Here is a 25,236-nt window from a genome sequence, read left to right as displayed (position 1 = left end):
GTGGTTGCTACAGTATATGGTTGTTATGGTGTTCTGGTTGGGTGATAAGCTGTTGCTATGTGGATATTAGACTGTTCTGACCGGTTGCCGGGTTATTGCTATGGTGTTTTGTGTGGTTGTCAGGGTGTTGCTACAGTATATGGTTATGGTGTTCTGTTTGGGGGATAAGCTGTTGCTAATTGGTTTTTATGGTGTTCTGACTGGTTGCCGGGTCATTACTATGGTGTTTTGTGTGGTTGTTAGGGTGTTGCTACAGTATATGGTTGCTATGGTGTTCTGACTGGTTGCCGGGTCATTGACATGGTGTTTTGTGTGGTTGTTAGGGTGTTGCTACAGTAAATTGTTGTTATGGTGTACTGGTCAGGTGATAAGCTGTTGCTATGTGGTTTTTAGGGTGTTATGACCGCTTGCCGGGTCATTGTCATGGTGTTTTGTATGGTTGTCAGGGTGTTACTACATTATATGGTTATGGTGTTCTGATTGGGTGATAAGCTGTTGCTATGTGGTTATTAGACTGTTCTGACCGGTTGCCGGGTTATTGCTATGGTGTTGTGTGTGGTTGGCAGGGTGTTGCTACAGTATATGGTTATGGTGTTCTGTTTGGGGGATAAGCTGTTGCTAATTGGTTTTTAGGGTGTTCTGAGTGGTTGCCGGGTCATTGCCATGGTGCTTTGTGTGGTTGTCAGGGGGTTGCTACAGTATATGGTTGTTATGGTGTTCTGATTTTTTGATAAGCTGTTGCTACGTGGTTTTTAGGGTGTTCTGACTGGTTGCCGGGTCCTTGCTATGGTGCTTTGTGTCATTGCCAGGGTGTTGCTACAGTATATGGTTATGGTGTTCTGGTTGGGGGATAAGCTGTTGCTAATTGGTTTTTAGGATGTTGCCAGAGTGGTTGCCAGGTCATGGATATGGTATTCTGAGTGGTTGTCAGGGTGTTATGTGGTTCCTATGGTGTTCTAGTTGGTTGTCTGCTTTGTGGTTTTTAGGGTGTTATAGTGGTTGCCGGGTCATTTCTAGGGTGTTCTAGTTGGTTGCCAGGGCATCGCTATGGTGTTCTGAGTGGGTGTTAGGGTACTTTAAGACATCAATAAAAAAGCTGCAAACATGAATTTGCAAAAAGCATTTATTTTTAATTTATTATGACCTAACAATTATTGAAACTTTATTATTTGAACCAAGAACAACAAATAATTCTTTATGTAAAAATAAAATAATCCAGTTATGGCCCTTAACATTTATCAAATATGTCAAGTGAGAGCAAACAGAGGCGAAGCGTCTTCAGATGCGTGGCGTCACACACACGATGAGACTCACATGACGGCACAGCTGGCGTCCTGATTGTGTCTCAGACCCTGAAAGAGACGCAGATCGATCATGAGAATGTGACCCTATAAAAGCTACTGTGTCATATTTGACATGCAAAGGCCTCTAAATGATCAACATGTTAAAAAAAACCTGTTGCCCCTGTCGCCCTCTACTGTACAGGCGTACATTTGCACCTCCTTCAGTCTGAGGCTTATTCATTTTGTTATTAAAAAGCAAACAAGCGAGCCCAATGCATAACTTTCCATAAAAAGTATCCAAGTAACACAATTACTAACTTTTTAGGGAGTAACACAATATTGTAACATTTCTTTCCATAAAAAGTAACCAAGTAACGCAATTAAAATATATTGTGTTACTCCCTAAAAAGTATTGCATTGCGTTAGTTACTTTTTATGGAAAGTAATTACTTTTTAGGAAGTAACGCAATATTGTAACATTTCTTTCCATAAAAAGTAACCAAGTAACGCAATTACTTACTTTTTAGGGAGTAACGCAATATTGTAACATTTCTTTCCATAAAAAGTAACCAAGTAACGCAATTACAATATTGTGTTACTCCCTAAAAAGTATTGCATTGCATTACATAGTTACTTTTTATGGAAAGTAATTACTTTTTAGGGAGTAACGCAATATTGTAACATTTCTTTCCATAAAAAGTAACCAAGTAACGCAATTACTTACTTTTTAGAGAGTAACACAATATTGTAACATTTCTTTCCATAAAAAGTAACGCAATTACAATATTGTGTTACTCCCTAAAAAGTATTGCATTGCGTTACATAGTTACTTTTTATGGAAAGTAATTACTTTTTAGGGAGTAGCGCAATATTGTAATCGCATTACTTTTAACAGTAACCTTCCCCAACACTGGTTGTAGACAGAAAACAGATGTTCAGCTCATTTGTCCTGTAACTATGTAGACACAAATTCCTGTGATAAAGGTGCCAAATGAAAACAAGGAGTCGAAACGGGTCTCAAGAAAGCGAGCAAGTAATTCCTTCTCATATGGAACCAAACATATGCATTTCATTAATGCAATCATGCATAACACTGTTTCACAGCTCAGCAAGCTCAAAATGTGTTACGATGATGATAATGATGGCGAAGATGATGTATTAGTAAACATGCAAAGCCGCAGTTATCGCTAAAGCACAAACAGCGATAAAGGCGGATGACTGGATCCAGCTCACCTACAGACGCTTCTGGATCAGGAGAGGGAACAACATTTCTTTTTTCTTCTTTTAGGCTTTTACAAAACAGAGGTGAAGAAGAAACAATAAAAAAAAAAAAAGATTTAATCTGTTGCAATGTGGTTTTTAGGGTGTTCTTGAACGGTTGCCGGGTCGTTGCTATGGTATTTTGGGTGGTACCCTAGGTGTTGCTATATGGTTGCTATGGTGTTCTGGGTTGTTGATAGGCTGTTATGTAGGATTTAGGGTGTTCTGGGCAGTTGTCAGGTCATTGCTATGGTGTTTTGGGTGGTTGCCAGGGTATTGCTATGTGGTCCCTAAGGTGTTCTGAGTGGTTGCCAGGGTGGTATGTGGTTGTTATGGTGTTCAGTGTAGTTGGTAGTCTGTTGCTAAGTGGTTTTTAAGGTGTTCTGAATTTTAGGGTTGGTCACTGCTATAGTGTTCTGAATGGTTCCCAGGGCATTGCTTTATGGTTATGGAGATCTGGGTGGTTGCCAGGGTGTTGCCATGTGGCATTCTGAGCCGTTGCTGGGTTGGTCCTAAGGTGTTTTTGTTGCTAGGGTGTTCTGAATGGTTCCCAGGGCATTGCAATGGTGTTCTGAGTTGTTTCCAGGGTGTGATGAGGTATTGTGTTCTGGCTGGCTGTTCCCATGTGGTATTAAGAGTGTTCTGAGTCGTTGCTGGGTCATTGTATGGTGTTGTGGGTGGTTTCTAGGGTGTTGCTATGTGGTTGATATGGTATTCTGAATGGTTGATAGGCTGTTGCGATGTGAGTTTTAGTGTGTTCTGGGCCGTTTTCTGGTCATTGCTATGGTGTTCTGGTGGGTGTCAGGGCATTACAATGTGGTTGCCATGGTGGTCTGGGTGGTTGCCAGGGTGTTGCTATGTGGCAGTCTGGGTGGTTGCTGGGTTGTTGCTATTGTGTTTTTGTTGCTAAGGTGTGTTCTGATTGGTTGCCAGGGCATTGCAATGGTGTTCTGAGTGGGTGTCAGGGCATTGCTTTATGGTTATGGAGATCTGGGTGGTTGCCAGGGTGTTGCTATGTGGCATTTTGCGTGCTTGCTGGGTTGTTTCTAAGGTGTTTCGGTTTGCCATGGTGATCTGATTGGTTTCCAGGGCATTGCTATTGTGTTCCTAGTGGGTGTCAGGGCACTGCTATGTGTTAGTTATGGTGTTCTGGGTGGTTGATAAGCTGTTGCTATGTGGGTTTTAGGGTGTTCTGAGCAACTGCTGGGTCGTTTGGTTGCCATGGTATTCTGAGTGGTTTCCAGGGTGTGATTTGGTATTGTGTTCTGCCTGGCTGTTCCCATGTGGTATTAAGAGTGTTCTGAGTCGTTGCTGGTGTTGTGGGTGGTTTCCAGGGTGTTGCTATGTGGTCGATATGGTGCTCTGGATGGTTGATAGGCTGTTGCTATGTGGGTTTTAGTGTGTTCTGGTCATTGCTATGGTGTTCTGGGTGGGTGTCACAGCGTTACTATGTGGTTGCAACGGTGATCTGGGTGGTTGCCAGGGTGTTGCTATGTGTTTTTAGTGTTCCGAGTGGTTTCCAGGGTGATGATTTGGCAGATGCTTTTATCAAAAAACGACAAACATTTTATGAGTTCATGCATTGTCTGGGAACACGGACCATGAGGCTAGCAATGCTACATCCATCATCTAACGGTTTGAGCTCCTCTTATTGAGAATCCTCTATATTTTTACAGTGAACAATGATCAGACTGAAGTCTATTAGATAATGTCGGGTGTGTTTTACCTGTCGGCGCACGTGAATGTCACGGGTCGGGATGTTTTCATCACAGTCTGGGTCCTCATCAGCTTTACCCTGAACACACACCAGACAATACTCCGCTGTCTCCTGCACACACACACACGGGATGAATACCTGTACTGTTACACCCCTAACATATTGGTTCACTGTAAAGACCCCAATGAAAAAAAAAAAAAAGTATAGGAGAAAATAGGGACTGAAGAGATGTGGGGGGAGGGTTATCTTATATTCTCTCATTATATTATCTACTATTATTAACTTACTATCTAAAATTTATTTATCTATAGAAAGTGGTGACAATGGTAATCATTACATAGGAGAAAAAAGAAAAAAAGAATGTTTTTTTTTTTACTAATACAATGATGGCAGTATGATGGTAGTGAGGAGTGGTGGTGATGGTAATGAAGATGTAATAATTAATGGTTACTTTGCTTATGCCACACTCTAAAAAAAAAGGCTCGTAATCATAGGGGAACCTTTTTTAGTGCTATATAGCACCAATTTTGGTGCTTCAGTGGTTCTTCAGCGGTTCTTCAGAGGTGCTATATAGCACCTTAGTCAAAGAACCGCTGAAGAACCGCTGAAGAACCACTGAAGAACCACTGAAGAACCGCTGAAGAACCACTGAAGAACCGCTGAAGAACCGCTGAAGAACCACTGAAGAACCTCTGAAGAACCTCTGAAGAACCTCTGAAGCACCAAATTGGTGCTATATAGCACTAAAAAAGGTTCCCCTATGATTACGAGCCAAGAACCATTTTTGGTGCAATATAGAACCTTTTTTTTTTTAGAGTGCAGGGGTGTCCAAACCTTTTCTATTATATATATATATATATGACATGTTTTGTTTGACATGATAGATTTGACAAAAGCTTGAGTTGACAGTAGCTTGAGATAGGACACAGGAAATGTAAAGATATTTAACAATATCTGTAAAACTTTCATCAACCAAAAAGTTTTAATGGGTGAAATGTTAATATTATTACTGAGTTAGAACTCTATTCTTATTTAAATCTAATAAGTGATCTATTTAGATCACCACAGGTAAAACCACACTACAAAAAATACTTTTCTGACTTGGTATTTCTGTCTTTTTTCCAGTCCAAATATCTAAAAATTCTTAAAATCAAGATGCTTTTACTAAGGAAAATTATATATTTTTTCTTGATTCCTGGGGAAAAAAAATCAAAATGAATAGATTTTTTGCTTGAAACAAACAAAATTATTTGCCAATGAATTAGAAAAATAATCTTGTTTCTGTTTGGGACACAATAAACAAGATTCCAAACAGAAACATTATGTTTCTTCCCCTATTGGCAGATATATTTGCTTGTTTTAACCAAAAACTCACTTCAATTTCATTTTATTTTCCAGAAAATAAGAAAAAATATCTAATGTCATTTAACTTGCCTAGTAAATGCATCTTGATTCAAGAATTTTTTAGTGGGGCTAATTTGCACGCATACTATTGCACTATTTACATCCGTGAAAGACATAACCAACTGTGTTTATGTGACTACTCACTTAAGATTTACATTTTTGACATAATTTTGTGTGTATTTGACTAACGAAAAACAGCTTAATTTTGAATGCGCAAGCTCTTTAGGCGTGTGTGTGTGTGTGCGTGTGTGTGTGTGTGTGTGTGTGTGTGTTGTTGGCATGAGCACAAAGAAAACTCTCTCTTAGCTCTCACCCCATATGTATTACGAAATGCTATAAAATCGCATGCATGTTCAAATTGGCGAGGTTTAAAAAGACGTGGGCAGTGATTTCCGTCAGCTCTCCCGCAACGGAAGCGAAAGTGTTGAATCTGAGCGCGAAAATAGCTTTTATAGTGCAGGTGCGATCTCTTTTGAAGCCAGAAGCAATTTGCTCATTTTGAGAGAATGGAGATGCGCAGTAATGCTGAAATTACTTACAAGAAAGTTTCCAAATGACTGATTGATGTGATTAATCTTTGTTGATTAATTTAATAATAAACATTTGCGGTAATTTCCCGCTTCGTAAACCCCAAAATTGCGAGAGAGAGTAAAATTATGCGCAATACCAACCTGATCTCGCAGCAATTCGTACATATTTTACGAGGTGGCTAATTCGTACTAATTTGTACGACCTCACTCGTACAAATGTGTACGATTTTTGCTAATTCGTACGTATTTGACGAGTTGACAAATTCGTATGAATTCTTACGAATGACCGACCTCAAACCCCGCCCCTAAACCTACCCGTCACTGGGGTTTAGACAAAACGTACAAATTCGTACGAGTGAGGTCGTACAAATTCATACAAATTAGCCACCTCGTAAAATATGTACGAATTGGTCGTGAGATAGCGTTGGCAATACCCGCATCAAAATTCAGACCCTGTGTGGTATTGATTTAATATCGGTACTTCGGTATTAGATTGTGGTACCGTACCGAAGACAAAATTGTGGTATCGAGCCATCCCTAACACACACACACCTATACATTCACAAATTTTTATTTCACTTCTGGAATTATGAAATTACTAGATTGTTTGTTACTGCACTATTTTGATCTGCATGTCTGTCAAAAAAAAAAAAAAAAAAAGTCCCCAATGCCCTGACCTGGTTCTGTGGGTCCAGCAGGCAGACTCGGACTTCCCCAAACGGACCCCACGTCTCATGGGTCCTCAGGACTAGATCCCCCGCTGGCAGAGTCTGCTCCGGCCCGGCCCCCGCGGCCCAGATCTACACACACACACACACACACACACTCTTCAGAAGGGTCAGAGGGACACACCCTCAGCTCATCCACTGTGTGTTCTCCGTGTTTACCGTCAGAGTCTGGCCAGCGCTCAACACACACGGCGAGGGGATCTGGAAGACGATATCCGGAGCGTCCGCTTTACTCTTCCTCAGCTTCCAGCCGCCAAGAGCCTGATCCTGAACACACACACAGAAAATATTCAAATGCGCCAGATCATCCAAAAATATTATATGTCTGTATGAATTTTCTAGCATTAATACTTGTGTTGCGATGCATTTTTCAGGGTTATTTTTGGGAACTAAAACCTTAAAACATGTCCGTTACTCTCTAAAATTAAACTTATTTTATTTCAGTTAGTTGCCAAGGCAACATTTCTAATTTGTTTGACTTACTAAAATCACAAGAACTAAAATAACACGTATATTTTAATTTTAAAGTTTTACAGTTTTTATGTATTATTAGTTATATATATATAGTATGGTTTGTCATGTTTGTAGTTTTTTTTTTTAAAAGTCCAATTATTTATTTTAATATTTTCTATATATATCAACATTAATTTTAAAATGAAACAAATTCAAAATATTAATAAAAACTATAATATAATATATTTTTAAAAAACTAATACAGAATATACAACTAAACTTTCAATTTTAGTCATTTTGTTGTACGGTTGTCAGTTTTTACAAAATTTGGTATTATTATTTATATTTATTGTTAAAAATATTTTAGGTTTTGTTATGTAACTTAATAAAAGTTTGATTATTATATTGGTTCCTGATTTTTTTTTCATCATTTCAGATCCATTAATATCTATCTATCTATCTATCTATCTATCTATCTATCTATCTATCCATCTATCCATCTATCCATCTATCCATCTATCCATCTATCCATCCATCCATCCATCCATCCATCCATCCATCCATCCATCCATCCATCCATCTATCCATCCATCCATCCATCCATCTATCCATCTATCCATCTATCCATCCATCCATCCATCCATCCATCCATCCATCTATCTATCTATCTATCTATCTATCTATCTATCTATCTATCTATCTATCCATCCATCCATCCATCCATCCATCCATCCATCCATCCATCCATGTTTTTAAAAGCAGCCATTTTCGGCTTCAGTTTCGGTTTTTGGTCAAGTGCATCCTAAATTTTCGGTTTCGGCCCAGAATTTTCATTTCGGTGCATCACTACTAAAATCTATTTAAAATCTTTAGTAATTTTGTTGTGTTTGTTTTTCTTTATTATTATTTTTAAATGTGTCTATATAAGTTTTTATTAATATTTTGATTTTTTTCATTTAGATTTTTCAAAACATTAATAAAAACAATGACAAAAAAAAAAAAAAAAACCTATGAATTTTCTAGCATTAATACTTGTGTTGCGATGCATTTTCCAGGGTTATTTTTGGGAACTAAAACCTTAAAAGATGTCCGTTACTCTCTAAAATTAAACTCATTTTATTTCAGTTAGTTGCCAAGGCAACATTTCTAATTTGTTTGACTTACTAAAATCACAAATACTAAAATAACTCTAAAACTTTCAAATTAAAATATATAAGTTTTTATTTATTATTAGGTTTTATTTATATATCTGTATGGTTTGTCATGTTTGTATTTTTTTTTTTTAAATGTCCAATTATTTATTCATAAAAAAAAAAAGAAACAACAAATTTACTAAAAGTTTAAAACTAAACAAATTCAAAATATTAATAAAAACTATAATATAATATATTTAAAAAAAACTAATAAAGAATATACAACTAAACTTTCAATTTTAGTCATTTTGTTGTGCTGTTGTCAGTTTTTACAAATTATGTCCATAGTTTTTTTAAATGTTTTTGAAAATGAAAAACATAAGAAATAATTCAAAAACGAAATCAACATATTGTACATATATAAAAAAGACAAACAACAAAATTACAAAAAAAAAATCATTTTAGTTGGTTTTAGTAATTTTGTTGCGTTTGTCATTTTTATTATTGTCTATAATGTTTTGAATATTTTTTTTTTATATTTTCAAAACATTAATGAAAACTACACCGAAATTAAAATAAAAAAAAACAAAACAAAAACAAACAAACTTTAAAATAAATCTAAATATTAAAAAAGCCTATAATGTCAATGACACTATAGATATATTTTTAAAAAACTAATAAAATAACTTTAAAACTTTTTAAATATATTTTCCATTTCAGTTTAAGTGAGTTTTAGTAACTTTGTTGTATGTTTGTAAGTTTTTAAAATACGTCTATAGTTTTTATTAAGGTTTTTAAAATGAAAAAAATTATAAAAACTATATATAAAAAAGACAGCACAATTACTAAAACTAACAATTTAAATGAAAAATACATAAGATTTGGTAATTTTTCTGTGTCATTTTTACTTTTTTTAGTTTTGTTTAAATAGGTCTATATAGTTTATTAACATTTTGAATTATTCTGTATTAATAATTATAATTTTACATTTTCAAAACAATAATAAAACCAAATAATTAAAAATAAAAAATAAAAAGACAAACAACCAAATGACCAAAAGGAAAAACAGATCTAAATATTAAATGAAAAACATAATAAATCAAATGACACTATGGACATATTTAAAAAAAAAAAAAAATAAATAAATAATAATAATAATAATGAAAAATCAACAAAATTAATAAACGCACAAAGTTACTAAAAATTTTTTCAAACCTTTAATACATAATTTTTTTTTTTATTAATGACAAATCACAAAATTACTTTAAAATGAAAAAAACCCTAAATATTAATAATAAAACTAATCAAATGACACTATAGACATTTAAAAAATCTAAAAGAAAAAAAATTAAAATATTTTTTTTAATTTTAGTGAGTTAAGTAATTCTGTCACGTGTGTAGTTTTTATTCGTTTTCTTTAAAAATATGTAATTATAGTTATTGATGTTTTGAATTATTTTTATGTTTTTCATTTTCAATGATTAAAAACTCCACAGACATTTAAAAAGACATTTAACATGTGCACCTTGTCGCAGTTGTTCTTGAGCTTGATGAAGTGCCCCTGCAGGTCGATCTCGTCGATGGACACGTTCCCGCGAGCGGAGGAATGCTGGGAAAGCTTGTAGTTGGGCGAGAGCCCCGAGCTCGTCCCCTCGTGCTTGCGTTTCTTCCCCCAGCTCTTCCGCTGAGAGTGAGTCCGAGAGACCGTCGCCTGCTGGATCGGACTCGGGGACAGATTCAGTCTGGGAGGAGACACGTGCGTCAAACACACACACACACACACACACACACACACACACACAACATCAACACCAGTGTTGGGGGTAACGCATTACAAGTAACTCGAGTTACGTAATATTACTTTTTCCAAGTAATGCATTACTTTTCAAATTTACAACAAAATATCGGAGTTACTTTTTCACATTAATTTGACTGACAGCTCTCCTGTCCTCATGTTGAGTTAGTGCAGAGGTGTGTGTGTGTGTGTGTGAACATGATGGTTATTGTAGTTCTAGACTAAATTTATTTTATCTCACTTGCGCAATAAAGATTCTGTACTCCTCAAAATGAATAAAATCAGTCAAATGCTACTATGCAAACCTCCGATAATTAAATGTTAAATAAAACAACTATTGTTATGCATAATCTAACTTTATATTTAATTTACCAATGTCTTGCTGCTGACCTTTGATGATGAAAATTACTAGATTTTTATGCGGGAATCTGCATTTTTACCTCAGCCTGGGGCTTATTATTTACATTTTGGTATGAAGAGGTCTTTACCGTTGCACAGAAATATCACTGTTATAAAAAACAAAACAAAAACAAGCCAAGCCCAGGTGAGGAAAAAGTAACGCAAAAGTAACGTAACGCATTACTTTTCTTAAAAAGTAACTGAGTAACTCAATTAGTTACTTTTTAAGGGAGTAACGCAATATTGTAATGCATTACTTTTCTTAAAAAGTAACTAAGTAACTCAATTAATTACTTTTTAAGGGAGTAACGCAATATTGTAACGCATTAATTTTCTTAAAAAGTAACTAAGTAACTCAATTAATTACTTTTTATGGGAGTAATGCAATATTGTAACGCATTACTTTTCTTAAAAAGTAACTAAGTAACTCAATTAATTACTTTTTATGGGAGTAACGCAATATTGTAACGCATTACTTTTCTTAAAAAGTAACTAAGTAACTCAATTAATTACTTTTTATGGGAGTAACGCAATATTGTAACGCATTACTTTTCTTAAAAAGTAACTAAGTAACTCAATTAGTTACTTTTTAAGGGAGTAACGCAATATTGTAACGCATTACTTTTCAAAGTAACTTTCCCCAACACTGGTCAACACAGCGAAGCCTCACCGCTTCTCCTCGCCCTCCAGCATCTTCCGGTAGGCGTTGATCTCCATGTCCAGCATGAGCTTGACGTCCAGCAGGTTCTGGTACTCCTCCAGCCGCTCCTGCATCTGCTGCCTCATGTCCGCCATCTCCTGCTCCTTCTGAGAGAGCCGGTGCTGGTTCACCTGCCTCTCGCGGTCCAGCATCTGCTCCAGCTCCTGCACACGGGCCTCCAGCGCCAAGTTCTGACCAACACATGACACTTTAGCGGGTCTACAGCTCTGCTCTGATTGGCCAGCTGGCCCAGATCTGTACCTGTTTGTGCAGGTTGTTGATCTGCAGCGACTGAGACTCCAGGCGTAGTTTGGTTCCGGCCAGCTCTTCTCTCGTGGAAGAAGCGAAGTCGCTGTTTTTCACCGCCGTCTGCTTCGCGTTCTCCAACTGCGAAAGACAAACCCAAGCTCTGACCCGTTACTGAGGTCATGATTATACGCAGTATAACGTCCACAGCTGAAGGCTGGCCATCGAGACGCAAGACAACACTTTATTTTACAGTTACACACGTTTAGGGTTGGGTATCGTTTGGGTTTTTTTCGATTCCGGTGCCAAACCGATACTTTTAAAACGGTTCCGGTGCCTAAACGGTGCCTGAACCGATACTTTTTTTTTTTTTTTAAATGGCCACAAAACGAGGTGGATAACATTAAATGGCTTTTTATTTATTTATTTAAATTTAACCATTTATTAAAAGTTTAATGTATACTTAAATGTATGAATATAAATAAATACAAAACACAATTGACTTATTTACAAATTATAATTGACTTAACAAATTCACAGTAAAACCTAATAGCCACCCAACTACAACAACCCAACTACAACAAGCCTAATATAACTCTAAATAACAGTTACAGTAATAACAGCAGTCGTCTGTATTCTCGGTCTGCTACTAACCAGCTTCGAGCTTCAGCTTTATTTTGAAATATGATCATATTCTCTGGCTAAATATTTTAGAACGCATCGCCTTAATGTTTCCATGGTGACGCGTCATGTTTCTCACATGACACACAGCAGCCGCAATAGCGCTGACAGCTCAGCTGTATCGGGTTTATTTCGTTTTTTCTTTTTATTCAAAATATTCACAAACTTCTTAACTGTGTCACGAACTATCTGATGTTCAAATGTGTGAGTGAATGTGTGTTAGTTGATCTATAAAGCGCAATGGGCGGCGCCATGTTAGTTTGCGCCTCAGAATCGGATCTGTCGGATTTACAACACTTGAGTTCATTCTCTTCTTACAAAATACATGAAAGTAAGTGACCAGTGAACTGGAAGAAGAATAGAGTAAACGATATAGCTACTATTTAATGTGCATGTATCTGATGTGAATAAAACATTATTAAAACATAAAACAAATTATAACCGCCTGAAAGGATTGTCATTGCCGCTTTCATAGACATCAGTGTGTTTTTTGCTAGTACTTATGAACATTTAAATGTCTGAAACCTGAAATAAACATGATGTGGTTGAAAACACTGAATAGTTGTCATGAGTTGTGATGTGACGAGCGCTGAGCGTCTGTCTCTGGCTCAGCCAAAGCACCCGAAAGCACGTTTGAATTTTGGCACCGAAATGAGGAACCGAAATCTGCGTTCTGATTCGGTCCGGTACATACCGGTTATATAAGTACCGGTGCCATATTGGAACCGGATTTCGGTACCCAACCCTACACACGTTACATGTACTTACCATGGTGATAACAGTAGATTATGCATAATTACATGCAACTAACCCTACATGTACTTACTAAATATTACTCCGTACTTAACTATGTAATTACACTAACAATGGCAGCTTAAAATAAAGTGAAACCGGAATGTATTGCCACAGTGAGAACGTCTATAAACTTACCAACTCAAAGCTTATATATAATATATATATATATATATATATATTTAAAAAAATAAAAAAAAGGTATAATTTTTGTAAGTTTTATAAATAAAATATTATGTTACATAAATATATTAATTGTACTCATTTTATTTATAAATATTACTTGAACGCAAAGAATATTAATAAAATAAATGGACAAAATATTATATTATACATAAACACAAACATATGTACACACACGCACACTTATAATTCTAATAATTTTTATAAATAAAATATAAATCAAATTATATACATATATATAAATATATATATTAATTTTACTCATTTTATTTATAAATATTACTTGAATGCAAAGAATATTAATAAATGTATATAAATAAATAAAACAATTTATAACGCAATATCTATGAATAAAATAATAAATTACTTAACACACACACACATATATATATATATATATATATATATAAATATATATATGTGTGTGTGTGTGTGTGTGTGTGTGTGTGTGTGTATGTATATATATATATATTAATAAATTAAATGTATAAAAAATTAATATATACACAATTTATAATGCAATATCTATAAATACAACACACACTCATTTATTTAATTAATATTCTTTGCAATCAAGTAATATTTATAAATAAAATGAGTAAAATTAATATAGGCCTATTTATGTAACCTTTTATTTATAAAACTTACTAGAATTATACCCGTGTGTGTGTGTGTGTGTGTGTGTGTGTGTGCCTATATGAGATGTGCGCAACGACTTAACTTCATAACCGTTTTAACGGACATTTTGTAACCGACAAGTCTAACCCCGCCCCCATCTGAAGAGAACACTTTAAATCTATGAATAACGTTCATAATCCCACACAAAATGCCGCTAAAATAGATCCACGCGACCTTAACTTGCTTTATGATCATTGTATTAAACTTGAGCGTTCACTGAAGCACTGTTTGCCATTATACAGGAGTCAGGACCAATAATTCAAACCTAATAGACCATTTCCTCAAATAAACGCTAGTCCACAGAAATCAGCGCGTTATGGTATTGGTGTTCGTAACCACGACAACCACTTGCGTGACCGGGTTGAACGCGCTTCTCGTGTCATCGCAAGAAAAGCGTGTGTACTATAACTATACATTATTTAACCGTATTTTCTTATCGTTATGATGTTGATTGAGCAACTGTTCAAGTGTAGGCTAAGTTTCATTCATAATGTTTCTCTTTTATCCGATATAAAATGTCATACCGTGTTGTCCCTCATAACCGGGTGTATAACAAGCCTAAGGCAAGCGTAATTGTTATAGTAGTGTGACATTACAGAAGAAAACGGATAAGTTGTGTGTAAGCTTTCAGTATATCCTCCCTCACCTCGCTCATCTTCCGAGTGGAGATCTCTCTGAACCCGCCGCGCGCGCGCCAGAGAAACCTGAGGTAAAACTCGCTGCAGATATACACTTTTCAAAATAATATATTAATTACAAGATGTAACATTAACATGACGGTCATTTAAACGTAGCCTTTGTAAAAAAATAAAAATAAAAAAAACATTAAAATGTACAAAAAAGAAATACGTAAACGACTAGTATTTTCAGTATCGTTTAAAGGCGCAGTGTGTACATTTTAGCGGCTTTTAGCGGTGAGGTTGTAAATTTCACCAGCTCGCTTTGGAAGCAAATAGAGAAGCTACGGTGGCTGACACAGGACAAAGATATCATCAGAGACCGCAGAGAGTAGCTAGCGCTGTGTAGAGAAGTTTGTCGGCTATCGTAGAAACATGACGGGGCAAAATGGCGGCTTCACTGTTTTTTTTTTTTTTTTTAATAAACTTTATTAAATCTTTATGATACAAACAGAAGAACACACAAATAGAGTCATTAATACAGAAACAACATGGCGGCTTCACTGTACCCGTGGTGTGTGTAGATAGAAACGGCTCATTCTAAGGTAATAAAAACATAACGGCTCATTATGTAAGGTCTTTATACTCCACTGAAAACATCATTATGTGCATTATATTGCATTTCTGTCAATAGATCCTCATAAGAAAAACATTTTAAATAATTTATATTATAAATCTAAAATGAATTTCAGTTACATTATATATTTTGTTACTCACTATGGATTGTTACATGTAATTTTTTTTGTTTATTTCATTTGAATCAATTTTTTTTATATTAATCATTTTTGTAATCACATTTTTTATTTATTTATATCTAATGTATTGCTTTACTCATTTATTTTATTCTAATTATTATGAGTATTATTATTTATCTATTTATTTAACCACCCCCAATGTTTTTATTTATATTATATTAAAATTCATGAATATATTTTCTAAAGAAAAATTTGTATTAAAAAAAGTGTATATCTATCTATCTATCTACACACACTCACAAATGTAGAATTCTAGTTATATATATATATATATATAATTTTTACTCATTGTATTCATAAATATTACTTGAATGCAAAGAATATTAATAAATTAAATGTATAAATAAAATATGATTTAAATAAATATAAATAATAAAAAAGATATATATATAAAAAAGGTATAACAATCTATAAATAAAACACACACATATATGTATAAATATAAATAATAAAAAATATATATAAATTTTTTTATAACAATCTATAAATAAAAACACACACACACACGTGTGTGTATGTATATGTATATGTATATGTATATGTATATGTATATATATATACACACGTGTGTGTGTGTGTGTGTGTGTGTGTGTGTGTGTGTGTGTATATATATATATATATATATATATCATAAATTACATATAAAAAAATAAAAAAACATAATAAATGAAATGTATATAAATAAATAATAGTAACACACACACACACACCAGTGATGCGCGGGTCAATGTATAAACAACCCGCACCCGACCGACGTTTTCAACTAACCCGCCCGCAACTCGGACCGCAAAAAAAAAGAAGAAAATATTGTACCCGACCCGCTTCCTGACCCGCATTTTTTAAAAGTAGTAAATGCTCATCGTAGCTCATTGGGCCATTGAGAAAATGTTTCAGGCCCTGGCGTGGTGCTCAGAGGTGCAGCGGCGAGAGCAGGAAGTTCTTGAGGCGGCCCATCATTTTCCATTTCAGCTCCAGATGCATATTATTGATGAACGCGATGTTTATGTTTCGACCCGGCTTGAAGAATTCATCAGCCCACATTTGGAAAACACTTGGAAAAGTGTGAAAGCCCTTAGGAGCGCAAAATGTTATTTTTCTGAATGCTGTATGATATAGCCTAGTGTTCTGTAATACAGGCTTGATTTATTCATTTATTTCGTTTAATTTTCTTAACAATTAAGATGCTGCATGTGTTTATCCAGTCTAATCGAAGTGTGCGTCTCTCCCCCGACTTTCCCAACAAAAATCCCGCCCCCTCTCAGAAAATACATAAAACTGTACCATTTTAATAGGCTACTTTTAAACGCATTTAAAGTCAATGGCATTGCTCAGTTCAACGTTTTGGGAAATCGGGCATTTTGTCCCGCGTCAGCATTTATTCAAAAGTTAATAACGCTCCACATTCAAAAGGTAAATAAGGATTTATTGACGATCCGACCGACCGTGACCCGAATATCATTAAAAATATTTTTGGATGACTCATAACCGCGGGTAACCGCGGGTGGCCGCGGGCACCCGCTCATTTTGGATCAACCCGCGCATCACTGACACACACCCAACTTATAATGCAATATCTATAAATAAAATATCTGAATAAAATAATAAATTACATATAAATAATTTCACACACATACACACACAAAATAATTTATAATTTGAGTATTTTTTAAGAAAAATAAAATGTATATGTATATATAAAAAACAATGTATACTTGTATTTATATATAAATAATGTTAAATACATTTTAAAAATATATTTATTTATATTTGTATGTAGATAATACATATTTATAAATGAGTAAAATGAATATACATCTAGTATACAAGGAATATTTAAAAAAAAAAATTTATATATATATATATATATATATATATATATATATATATATATATATATATATATATATATATGAATGAAATCACACACACACATTTTTGCATAACCATTTTCTAAAAAAGTCAAAGAACAACGCATCTTTCTGTTAGATGTAGTGTTGGCGGTGCTTTACCTTGGCAGCGAAGGTCTTCTCCAGCTCGTCCTTGTACTGCTGGATCTGAGCCTCATGTTCCTCTCTGAGCTGCTTCATGGCTTCCGCTAGTTTCCCTTCAAACTCCTTCTGTCGTCCGCAGTCCAGCTCCATCAGCCGGCTCTCATGACGGCTGCGCATCTCCTGCACCTCCTGCACACAATCATCACACTGAGCTCGGAGAGAGAGAGAGAGGAAAACCTCAGGAGATCTCAGAATCACCTGTTCGCCGAGATGCCTCTGGAAGTCCAGCTGCTCCTGCAGGGTCTGGATCTGGTTCTCGCCGTCCACCCGCCGCAGCAGCTCAGAGTTCAGCTGGGTCTTGACGTTCTGCAGGGCCGTCTCCAGCTGGAAGGCAGAAGGAGGAGGATATTAGCAGGCCATTAATCACACACTGATCATATCAACATCTGCCCATTGTTCACAAGCGCTCATGAAATTCCTCGGCTGGTGCCTCTGATCAACTTATCTCTGTTTGCCCATTAGGTGACATGTAACCAAAAGGCATTAAATGGTCTTGTCTGACCATGAAACTATAAACGGCCAGTAGTTGATGGTGTGAGTATATTCTAGAATCATTCAACTAATTTGTTCTAACATGTTAAAAAACGGTGAATTATTCAAGAACGAAACCTACATTTTTAAATCTATTTTTGTTGGAAAAATAGAGCAAAACTGTAAAAAATGACAACTTGTTGTTTTTTGAACTGTTGTATAAAATGAATATCGCATTTTGCAATCGTGCTGATATCGGCTACTCTGGAAAATAGCACTCTTGCTCGTATGATATTGCTTAACTCATAATTTCCTCTTTAATTACTTTCAAACGAATGTTTATTTTTATGTTTTTCATGACATTATTTCATGACATTATTTAGGCAATTGTAATTACAGTGTAAGTGGATTTTGATAAATGGTAAGATGGATTTTGTTGATACTGATTTCATTTAATAGCCATAGTGTATCATGGTAAAAAATAGTGTAATTACTTAAAAAGACTTTAGTTTATAAGAGGTGTGCCCTAAAAAGGAAGCATGCAATTTTGAGAACACCAAGGAAAGAGCACGTTCTTTCGTTTGGATCCTTCAAACACAAGTTCGCACTGCCTGTTTGGCTTACACGTTAATAACGTGCGTTTTGTCCGACTCATAGCGCGCGTCCTCGACACGTGATTTACCATATAAGCGCGCGTTCTTAACGTGTCCTCTGGGGTCACGGAAAATGTTTTAAATAGCAAATCACGCGTCGAGGACGTGCACTTTGATATAAAACACGCATCGGATACACACGTTTTCCTTGACCCCAAAGCGCACGTTAAGAACGCACATTTTTGTGGTATATCTAGTCCTCTACAATGTTATATAATATTGAGGAAATACAGAAATTATTTAGAAATGCACAACAGCAGCTACATATAGAAAATACAATTTTCCGGTTGTCCACTGTAGGTCATTTAGTGTCACTGCTCCTAAATTATGGAATTCGCTTCTCCTGCCATTACATAATCTCTCATCTCTGTCCACCTTCAAGACCCAGCTAAAGACATCTCTAATTTGTATTTTGAATAATGTGGCTATATAAGACCTGTGCTTGTATGGTGTATGTGTGCAAATGTACCGTCTAACACTATGTAAAGCAGCCTTGAGCTATGGAGAGGCACTATATAAATAAAACTTCTCTCCTCCCCCATCATGAGTGGACACGCCCCCTACTGTTGATTGACTCTCTCCTCCCCCATCATGAGTGGACACGCCCCCTACTGTTGATTGGCTCTCTCTCCTCCCCCATCATGAGTGGACACGCCCCCTACAGTTGATTGGCTCTCTCTCCTCCCCCATCATGAGTGGACACGCCCCCTACTGTTGATTGACTCTCTCCTCCCCCATCATGAGTGGACACGCCCCCTACTGTTGATTGACTCTCTCCTCCCCCATCATGAGTGGACACGCCCCCTACAGTTGATTGGCTCTCTCTCCTCCCCCATCATGAGTGGACACGCCCCCTACTGTTGATTGACTCTCTCCTCCCCCATCATGAGTGGACACGCCCCCTACTGTTGATTGACTCTCTCCTCCCCCATCATGAGTGGACACGCCCCCTACTGTTGATTGACTCTCTCCTCCCCCATCATGAGTGGACACGCCCCCTACTGTTGATTGACTCTCTCCTCCCCCATCATGAGTGGACACGCCCCCTACTGTTGATTGACTCTCTCTCCTCCCCCATCATGAGTGGACACGCCCCCTACAGTTGATTGGCTCTCTCTCTCCTCCATCATGAGTGGACACGCCCCCTACTGTTGATTGACTCTCTCTCCTCCCCCATCATGAGTGGACACGCCCCCTACAGTTGATTGGCTCTCTCTCCTCCCCCATCATGAGTGGACACGCCCCCTACTGTTGATTGACTCTCTCCTCCCCCATCATGAGTGGACACGCCCCCTACTGTTGATTGACTCTCTCCTCCCCCATCATGAGTGGACACGCCCCCTACTGTTGATTGACTCTCTCCTCCCCCATCATGAGTGGACACGCCCCCTACTGTTGATTGACTCTCTCCTCCCCCATCATGAGTGGACACGCCCCCTACTGTTGATTGACTCTCTCCTCCCCCATCATGAGTGGACACGCCCCCTACTGTTGATTGACTCTCTCTCCTCCCCCATCATGAGTGGACACGCCCCCTACAGTTGATTGGCTCTCTCTCCTCCCCCATCATGAGTGGACACGCCCCCTACAGTTGATTGGCTCTCTCTCCTCCCCCATCATGAGTGGACACGCCCCCTACTGTTGATTGACTCTCTCCTCCCCCATCATGAGTGGACACGCCCCCTACTGTTGATTGGCTCTCTCTCCTCCCCCATCATGAGTGGACACGCCCCCTACTGTTGATTGACTCTCTCCTCCCCCATCATGAGTGGACACGCCCCCTACTGTTGATTGACTCTCTCCTCCCCCATCATGAGTGGACACGCCCCCTACTGTTGATTGGCTCTCTCTCCTCCTCCATCATGAGTGGACACTAGTGTGACTCCCGTTTGCTTCATGCGCGTGTGCGTGTGTGTGTGTGTGTGTGTTACTCACATTGGCCACCTGAGTCTTGAGATCGGACACATCAGTCTCCAGTCTGCGGTTGGTGGACAGTAAATTGGCATAATCGGCCTCTTTAGAGTTCAGTGCAGCTTCCAGATTCCTCCAGTGTCCGACAGCCACGTTCAGCTCACACTCCTTCTTATTATTCCTGAGACACACACACACACACACACACACACACACACACACAAGATCCATTAAGGAGCGTTAACAGACAGAACTGCAGCAAAATACAACTGGAAGGAGAACATTTGATACATTTACCAAATAAAATAAAAGCATGCAAATGCATCTCTGAGGTATCAGTGTATGAGTTATTATATCAGTGGCCTAAATATTAAACACCACAACCAATTAGCAAAACACTGAATGTCAGTAAAAATAATAATAAAAACATTTCTTAAAGGATTTGTTCACTTTTAAATAAACTTTTGCTGATAGTTTACTCGCCCCCATGTCATCCAAGATGTCCATGTCTTTCTCTCAGCAGTCGAAAAGAAATGAAGGTTTTTGATGAAAACAGTCCAGGGTTTTTCTCCATATAATGGACTTCAATGGGCTCCAAACGGTTCAAGGTCCAAATGACAGTTTCAGTGCAGCTTCAAAGGGCTTTAAACGACACCAGACGATGAATAAGGGTCTTATCTAGCGAAACCATCAGTATCTGTGAGAAACCCAGCAGTATTTATGCTATTATTTTATCTCTTATCAGACCAACGCAATCATCTCTGAGCTCCGCCATAACTTCCGGAGAGTGAGGTCAAATTAGATCGTGGTCATAGATATATCGATAGTAGATGCCTCATTCAACTGATCCGTGCAGTCGCTAATGAGGCATCTACGTATACATCCATGACCACGATGAGTCCTGATCTCAGTCCATGTGAGTCCTGATCTCCCGCTCTCTATGATGATGATGTCATTAACCCTCTGGTGCTCTTCGGTCATTTCTGACCGGAACATTTTCTGTTTTGAATTTTCTTTTTTTTTTTTTTAAAAAAGCTTCATCGGAATGATATGAAAATTGATGACTTTTCTAGCATTAGGTATGTAAACACACAAAATTGGGGTCCTGATTCGAGCATGCTAAGTAGTCGTAAAAAAAAAAAAAAAAAGTAGCGTTCATTGTCTTCGACCATAGGAAATGAATGGGAAAATCTGAAAAAACAATTCTCTGCATATATGTGTGTACAATCTACAAATCGGCCACAATGCTGAAAAAAAGTACACCGCAGTGAAGGGGTCTAAAACATCAAGAGTGTGATATTGACACACACACACACACACACACACCCCTATGAAGAACTGAACCTATGAACCACATTTTGAATATTTTTTAAAGAAATCACAGCTTCATCAGAATGATATGAAACTTGGTGACTTTTCTAGCATTAGGACTGTAAACACACAAAAAAATTGAGGGCATGATTCGAGCATGATAATTGGTCGCAAAAAAATACTCCCTCTTGTGCTCTTCGGTTAAAAATGACCACTATAGGAAATTAATGGGAAATCTGCAAAAACACAAATTCACAGAAAACAATTCTAGATTTCTAACAAACAAAATATAATATATCAAACGTTATAATAGTCTTTGAGATTTTTTAAATATATATTCAAATCCATCAAAAAAACAAAGAGAACTAGTGAATTCTCAAGCCTCTCCATGGTTGCATGATTTCTTAAATAATTCCAAAAGAGGCGCTAATCTGCCTTCAAAAAAAATATTTTGAAGGCCTAGTCTCTATTTTAACCTGAAATACTGCAAGGCAAGGCAAGGCAAGTTTATTTGTATAGCACATTTCATACACAGTGGCAATTCAAAGTGCTTTACACAGAAATGAAGTTAAAATAGTTATAAGTGAATAAAATAAAAATATATATAGTATAATCGTTATAAAAGGAATTAAAAGGAAATAAAAATAAAGATGAAATCCCCTATCTGGGGTGGAAGAAAATGGAGAGTCAGGTTTACTTTAAAAGTATTTGTCAGGTAACTGTGCATTTAAACATTACCCTTACAGACAAATCTTCCTGGACAGGTACACCAGGGCTATCTCTACTTTGTTCGACCGTCAGAGCGGATCTACACGGTCCTTCCTCTTACCACCGAGGCTATACAGATCTATCCGTCAGAGCAGATCTAAACGGATCGTCCTCGCACCTATGTGGACTCGAACCACAATAACATTTATTCAGTGATGCCACTAATCAGGCAGTCAAAACCAAATTCATGTCTTACCTGATCAGAGACATCACGTCGGGGTCTAAATTGAGGATAACTATGTGGACTCGAACCACAATAACTGTTTAAGCTCCCCCGTCTCTCAACCTCTTCCACCCAGACAGCCTTAACAAAATAAAAAATAATTAAAAATAAAAGTATAATTAAAAACTAAAAATAAAACAGGGTTAAAATGAAACATAATTAAAGTGCAAGCAGTTCGGACAAAGCACAGAGCTCATTCAGTAAATGTATAAGATAAGGTGCAATCAGTCAGACGTACAGTGGCACAGCTCATTCAGTAAATGCACAGCTGAACAGATGTGTTTTGAGTCTGGATTTGAAACTGTTGGAGCACATCTGATCTGTTCAGGAAGCTGGTTCAGCTACGGCTGGCATAATAGCTAAACGCAGACTCTCCTTGCTTTGAGTGAACCCTTGGTATTTCTAATTGACTTGATCCTGATGATCTGAGTGATCTGTTGGGTTTGTATTTAATCAGCATATCTGCAATGCATTGAGGTCCTAGGTCATTGAGTGATTTATATACAAGTAATAGTACTTTAAAATCTATCCTAAATGTAACTGGAAGCCAGTGTAAAGATCTGAGGACTGGTGTGATATGGTCATATTTTCTGGTTCTGCTCAGGATCCTGGCAGCAGCGTTCTGTATGAGCTGCAGCTGTCTAATGGTCTTTTTGGGAAGGCCGGTGAGGAGACCATTACAATAATCCACCCTGCTGGTGATAAAAGCATGAACGAGTTTCTCTAAGTCTTGCCTGGAAATAAAGCTTCTAATTCTTGCAATATTTTTCAGATGATAGTAAGCGGATTTAGTTATTGCTTTGACATGACAACTGAAACTCAGGTCTGACTCCAAAATCACACCAAGATTCCTGACTTGATTTTTTGATTTCAGGCCTTTAGCCTCAAGATATGCGTTCACCTTGAGAATTTCATCTTTGTTTCCTAATGTAGTGATTTCAGTTTTGTCTTTGTTTAACTGAAGAAAGTTTTGGCACATCCAACTGTTAACTTCATCAATGCATTTACATAGAGAGTCAATGGGGCTGTAGTCATTAGGTGATAGGGCTAAGTAGATCTGGGTGTCGTCAGCATAGCTGTGGTCAGCCATTTTGTTATTTTTCATTATTTGGCTCAGTGGCAGCATATACAGATTGAATAGGAGTGGTGCAAGAATTGACCCTTGTGGGACTCCGCATGTCATGGATGTCCACTCAGACTTATGGTCACCTATACTCACATAATAACCTCTCCCTTCTAAGTATGACCTGAACCATTTGAGGACCATTCCAGAAAGCCCAACCCAATTTTCTAGCCTGTCAAGAAGTATGTTGTGGTCAACAGTGTCGAATGCAGCACTGAGGTCCAGTAGTACCAGAACTGACGTTTTGCCTGTATCTGTATAGAGGCGAATATCATTTATAATCTTTATGAGCAGCTGTCTCTGTGCTGTGATGCGGTCGGAAACCAGATTGAAAATTGTCAAAGTATCCGTTTGAGTTCAAGAATTTGTTCAGCTGACTGAAAACAACTTTTTCAATGATCTTGCCTATGAAGGGGAGATTTGAGATTGGTCTGTAGTTGCTCAATATGGAGTTATCCAGATTTCTCTTTTTAAGGAGAGGCTTAACTACTGCAGTTTTAAGGGAGTTTGGAAAAGTCCCAGAAAGAAGTGAGGCGTTTACCACTTCTAGGAGATCTGCTTCTCAACAGTTAAACACACTTTTGAAAAAAGAAGTGGGGAGTGTGTCAAGAGCGCAGGTTGATGTTTTAAGGTGCTGTACTGTTTCTTCTAAAATTTTACCATCAATTGCTTCAAAATCAGTCATAATAACTTTATGAGGTTGTGGTCTGATCTGACTCACCTCAGAGCAACTCAAGGATGTGCTGATCGCATTTCTGATATTAATGATTTTCTCGGAGAAGAAGGAAGCAAACTCACTGCATTTGCTGTCTGAGAGCATTTCACTGGGAATGTGACTCGGAGGGTTTGTTAGTCTCTCAACAGTAGCAAAAAGAGTGCGTGTGTTGTTTATGTTTCTATTTATAATATTTGAAATGAAGGTCTGTCTAGCTTTGCCTAGTTCCACATTGAAAGCACGAAGACTGTTTTTATAAATGTTGTAATGGACTACAAGTTTTGTCTTTCGCCACATGCGTTCAGATTTCCTGCATTGTCTTTTCATTAATTGCACTGCTGTTGAGTTTTTCCAAGGTGCTTTTTGTTTGCTACTCTTTTTTCTGACTTTTACAGGAGCAATATCATCAATTACACCCTTAACTTTTGAGTTAAAAGAGTCAAGGAGAAAATCAACAGAGTCTGCAGATATGCTTGGTGTTAGAGATATAGCCTTCATAAACAGCACACTAGTGTTCTCATTTAAGCATCTCTTTTTGACAGAGACAGATCTAGTTTCAATGGCAGGAGAGATTGATATATCAAAGAAAATACAGA

The 25,236-nt window shown here is 37.1% G+C and overlaps 1 protein-coding gene across 8 annotated transcripts in view; it reads right to left on the bottom strand.

Moving 5' to 3' along the window:
• Positions 1-1,106: 1,106 nt before the first annotated feature.
• lmnl3 (lamin L3) overlaps positions 1,107-25,236 on the bottom strand; it is a 124,368-nt gene continuing 100,238 nt past the window's right edge. For 2 of the 8 annotated variants that reach the window (XM_079803044.1, XM_079803047.1), the window contains 11 exons: positions 20,525-20,681; positions 17,664-17,789; positions 17,424-17,594; positions 11,664-11,789; positions 11,373-11,593; positions 10,034-10,250; positions 7,082-7,189; positions 6,872-6,994; positions 4,270-4,371; positions 2,517-2,572; positions 1,107-1,352 (listed from right to left, as the gene is read on the bottom strand). In XM_079803044.1, coding sequence (XP_079659170.1) covers positions 2,534-2,572; positions 4,270-4,371; positions 6,872-6,994; positions 7,082-7,189; positions 10,034-10,250; positions 11,373-11,593; positions 11,664-11,789; positions 17,424-17,594; positions 17,664-17,789; positions 20,525-20,681 — 1,390 coding nt within the window. In that variant the 3' untranslated portion in view covers positions 1,107-1,352; positions 2,517-2,533. Of the gene's footprint in view, positions 1,353-2,516; positions 2,573-4,269; positions 4,372-6,871; positions 6,995-7,081; positions 7,190-10,033; positions 10,251-11,372; positions 11,594-11,663; positions 11,790-17,423; positions 17,790-20,524; positions 20,682-25,236 lie in introns of all 8 variants that reach the window. The other 6 variants (XM_079803046.1, XM_079803043.1, XM_079803040.1 and 3 more) reach the window with 4 other exon arrangements.

The sequence above is a fragment of the Gobio gobio genome (assembly GCF_949357685.1).
Source record: "Gobio gobio genome assembly, chromosome: 21".
Classification (NCBI taxonomy): Eukaryota; Metazoa; Chordata; class Actinopteri; order Cypriniformes; family Gobionidae; genus Gobio; species Gobio gobio.
Note: the sequence above shows the minus strand (reverse complement) of the source record. Positions and strands in the feature narration are given on the sequence as shown.